The following is a 3,827-nucleotide window of genomic DNA, read 5'->3' on the forward strand; positions in this document are numbered from 1 at the left end:
CCTTTTTTCTTTTTTTTTTTTTAATCTGGATTTCTGCAGGTTTTTAATTAGACACACACTACCATCCACCCTCCTCTCCCTGTTCTACTCCTTCCTCTCCTCCCAGTCACTTCTGGATCTACTACTGCTTTATCCCAAGGAAAAGCCTGAAAGTGTTACAGCCACTAAAACAGACATACACGGTAAATTTATGCCTTGAAAAGTCAAAGTGTTTGGTCTAACTTCCTATACAAGTGTAACTTCCATTAGTACTAACAACAACTATACCACAGATGGAAAGAAAAATAAAATATACCCAGTTGTGAGGGGGAAATGCTGGAGATAATACGGATTTTAGGCTGGGTGACATTAATTTAAAGAGGTAACTGTGATGTCATACATGTCTGCACACAACCCCTTGCCAAAATACTGATTACATCATCTGATTAATAAAATGAAATTAGAAAGAGCCTCTCTCCTCCTGCCCTAAATTTAGTTCCTTTAGAATAATTCTGGAGAGAATTCCTGACTAGCCTGTCAAACTGGGCAGCTGAAAGGTATGCTCATCACTCATCCAGCAAAATGGTTAAATAAAATAATAGAACAAATGGCAAAAGCAAGTCAAATAGATCCACGACCACTCGCAATAAATTATGTAATTTACCATTTAACAGTCTCATTTTAACAGCGAGAGCTAAATTTCAAGTCAGCTTCCCAGAACTGCGCTGCAATTATCATTGCTGCAACTTCCTATGGACCAGGAATGGGATTCAGACCTGAAACTGCCAAATCTACGGGAGCCATCAGGCACCCGGATGTCTCAGTCCTATTATTTTCACTTGCTGGTGATTTGAAGTGTGATTTGCAGTTTCATTTTGAAGATACGAAAGATCTCACGCTCGCAGCTCAGAACACTGCTGAAATGGGGTTTATTTTAAAATTGCTGCTATGTACAGATGTAAAATCTAGATTATAGAAATGTCTAAATACTAAGCAGCAAACATTACACAAATATAACATTAAAGGATGTGCTATTTTGTTTAAGACAATAGGAGAGCACTAAAAACTAAAATGAAACTAAAATACAGATTTAAACAATCTATTAGTTCTGAAAACATAACAAAAATATCATTTATGAAGTAGCATTCTCTCCTTGGAAACATTTATTACTATTACAGATACTTAAGAATAAAAGCAAAATGCTTTTAACCGAATTCACAGCTACATTTACTAGAGGGATGATTTTATTTCTTTTATACACACATTTATCAGTATTTGTCTCAGTCTTGCAAACTGTTCTGAAAACAAAAGGGCACGAGAGCTGTAATTTTTTCTTAAATAAGAAGTGTCCATTACCAATTATTTTAAACCATAGCCTTGGCTCTTCACCGCATTTTTCAGGACAACTAGTCCTCTTTATTATGAAAGAAAATGTAGACACAGGTTTAAAAAATGTATGTTGTGGGGACAGTTGACAGATTACTGCTCATGGAACTCAATTTCCCAACCCCAGGTATCACCGGCTCAAAGACAAACAGAGTTGCTCAACCTCTTTGTGTCCTTGTACCTCCATACCCAGGTGACCATGTTCAAGCAAGCAGAAAGTTGATTTAAACCTCATAATGACATCAGTTTTAAGCCATCGTCTCTCTGATAAAAAGGAATAAAATATCGTGCTGGAGTGCAACCTGCCTCAGGTCTCAAGTCCCTCTTTCCTGCCGGCTCCCGCCGGCCCCAACGCTCACAGCTCATTTCCCTCGCACAACCAGCCCTCTCTGCTTATGTTTGTGTCTTCTCTGGCGTGCAAGTCAGCACCCCTTAGGTTTTAAATATGCTCCCGGGCGAGGACTAATAGTTACACCTCCCTGCTAACCATATCAATCAATGCCACGATGGCTGAATTACCTACTGGTGTCTCCGATGTGTTACCGCACAGATTACACTTCATGCATCACCACATTCATTTCTTTCACATTACACATGAGCGTGTCTTGTCACTGCCCAATTGCCCTCCTTTGGACAGCTTAACTGATGGACTATACAATGAACCTTACTGAGCCAACTTAATAGTACAGGAGCTGTGGGAAAAATTAGAAAGGTTGAAGCTTGAGTCCAGTGGGTGTGTGGAAACAGCCTGGGATGCTTCCAACAATAAATCTGAAGCGCAATTAATGCACGTTACAACATTTTGCAAGCTTAAATGGCATTTCATCTACGTGCCCTCTTCTCCCGGACTTGTTTCATGCCTTCTCCCCATCATTCTGCAGTGATGGTGACTGACCAGGTACTGCCCAAGGCCTGATCCTGCAGCTCCCAGCTGGGCACCACGTTCCCATGGATCAGCCCCCACCTCCTGCACAGCCCTGCTCTACAACAGACATCTGGCTTTGGGATGCTGGGAAGTTAAACTGAGACCTGGGGAGTCAGGGGTCAGGCCCCAAAAAGCTCGGCCTCACAAGACAGGAGTTAAGTGCTCAAATACCTTCCTGGGTCTGGCAAAAATAAGCCTAAATAAAGCATGTCAGCCACACAGCAAAGCAGGCTCCACTCCCCAGTTTGGCCTCTGTTTATCCATATAAGTTAATATTCACCAGCCACCTCACTCTCCCTTTTTTGCAGCTATGTACACAGAAAAAAAAAGGAGGGTAAAGAACAGAAGCAGTTTCGTCTCGTCCCGTCCATTTAAGTGAACAGAGCTCAATGTAAATTCATGGTATGATTTAGAAACTAGGAACAGCTCTAAGGCTGCTTTCAAGATCCCAAATCATTCAACCTGGGCTGATTCAAGCTATAAAGGTGAATATTCAAATTTATTATGGGGCAAGGGAAGGAGAAGGCAGGATTATTCAGAAATACCAGCATCGTGGTTGATGCCACGGCACGCCTGAGCCACGCCAACTCCAAAGAGTCTGCTTTAACCACAGCAGCCAGAGCTCAGGAAAGCCTGTTAAAATGTCCCACGGCTTGCAGACAAACCCAGTTTAAAAAGTAAAATAATAAATTTAAGCCAAAAAAGATAAGAGAGAATAAAAACCCTAGGTTATAATCACTGTCAAAAGTATTGTGGATTTAAGTAGTGCTTTCAGTGTATCAATGCCTTAAAAAAATAAAATAAATTGGGATTTCAGTAAAGCAGTAACTTCTTGCAGAGTGCAGGACTAAATAAAGATGTAGGAGGATCTAACTGTCAATAACACCATTAGAATTAAGTGGAGTTAATCCCAATTTGCCTCAGTGTGGAGGGAGGAACAGAAGCAACAAGGCCGTGTGAGCAGCCATGGAGAGCAGCTGTGTCCCCTCTCCCTGGCAGCCACAGCCAAGGGCACTCAGAGCTCCACAGCCCATGGGTCAGAGCTGCTCTGTGCCAGCTCATCACCAGGCTGGGACCAGGAAGGCCCAAACTACACATCTGGGGAAGGAAAAGCTGCTCTCACACACGCTTAGCCATGAAGCCAGCACCAGGAATTGATAAAGACTCCTCCTGTGAAGGATTCCAAGCCCAGATGAGTACAACCAGCAGCTCTTGAGTCTGCCAGACTGGCTACAGCTGTGCAAACTGCATGTGAACTCCAAGCCCTCTACCCCCCGCCAGTCAGAGCAGCCCAGGATTGCAGCACCGCCCTTCTCAAAATCTATCTTTATAATGCCCACCCCGCCCGTCAGCATCTTTCTGTGCTTATTATGTTATGAGCCTGTGAGCTCTTGCTCTGTCTCTCTCCCCCCACGTGACAACTCCGTGTGAGTGTGCACACATGCTCTGGCTCTGGCACCCAAACCCCTCACCTACCTTGTGCAAGGGGTTGCAAAGGCAGAGTAGGCTGCCCGGGCTGGATCGTCAGCAGCCCCTG

At 43.4% G+C, this 3,827-nt stretch overlaps 1 protein-coding gene across 1 annotated transcript in view; it reads right to left on the minus strand.

Annotated features, from left to right (window-relative positions):
* The window catches only part of FOXP1 (forkhead box P1), a 345,408-nt gene that overhangs the window by 66,116 nt on the left and 275,465 nt on the right, over positions 1-3,827 (minus strand). The window contains exon 8 of the mRNA XM_008643610.2: positions 3,767-3,827. This exon is cut by the window's right edge and continues 21 nt beyond it. Within this exon, the coding sequence (XP_008641832.1) occupies positions 3,767-3,827 (61 nt within the window). The remainder of the gene's footprint in view (positions 1-3,766) is intronic.

This window comes from Corvus brachyrhynchos, unplaced genomic scaffold (assembly GCF_000691975.1).
Source record: "Corvus brachyrhynchos isolate BGI_N302 unplaced genomic scaffold, ASM69197v1 scaffold91, whole genome shotgun sequence".
NCBI lineage: Eukaryota > Metazoa > Chordata > Aves > Passeriformes > Corvidae > Corvus > Corvus brachyrhynchos.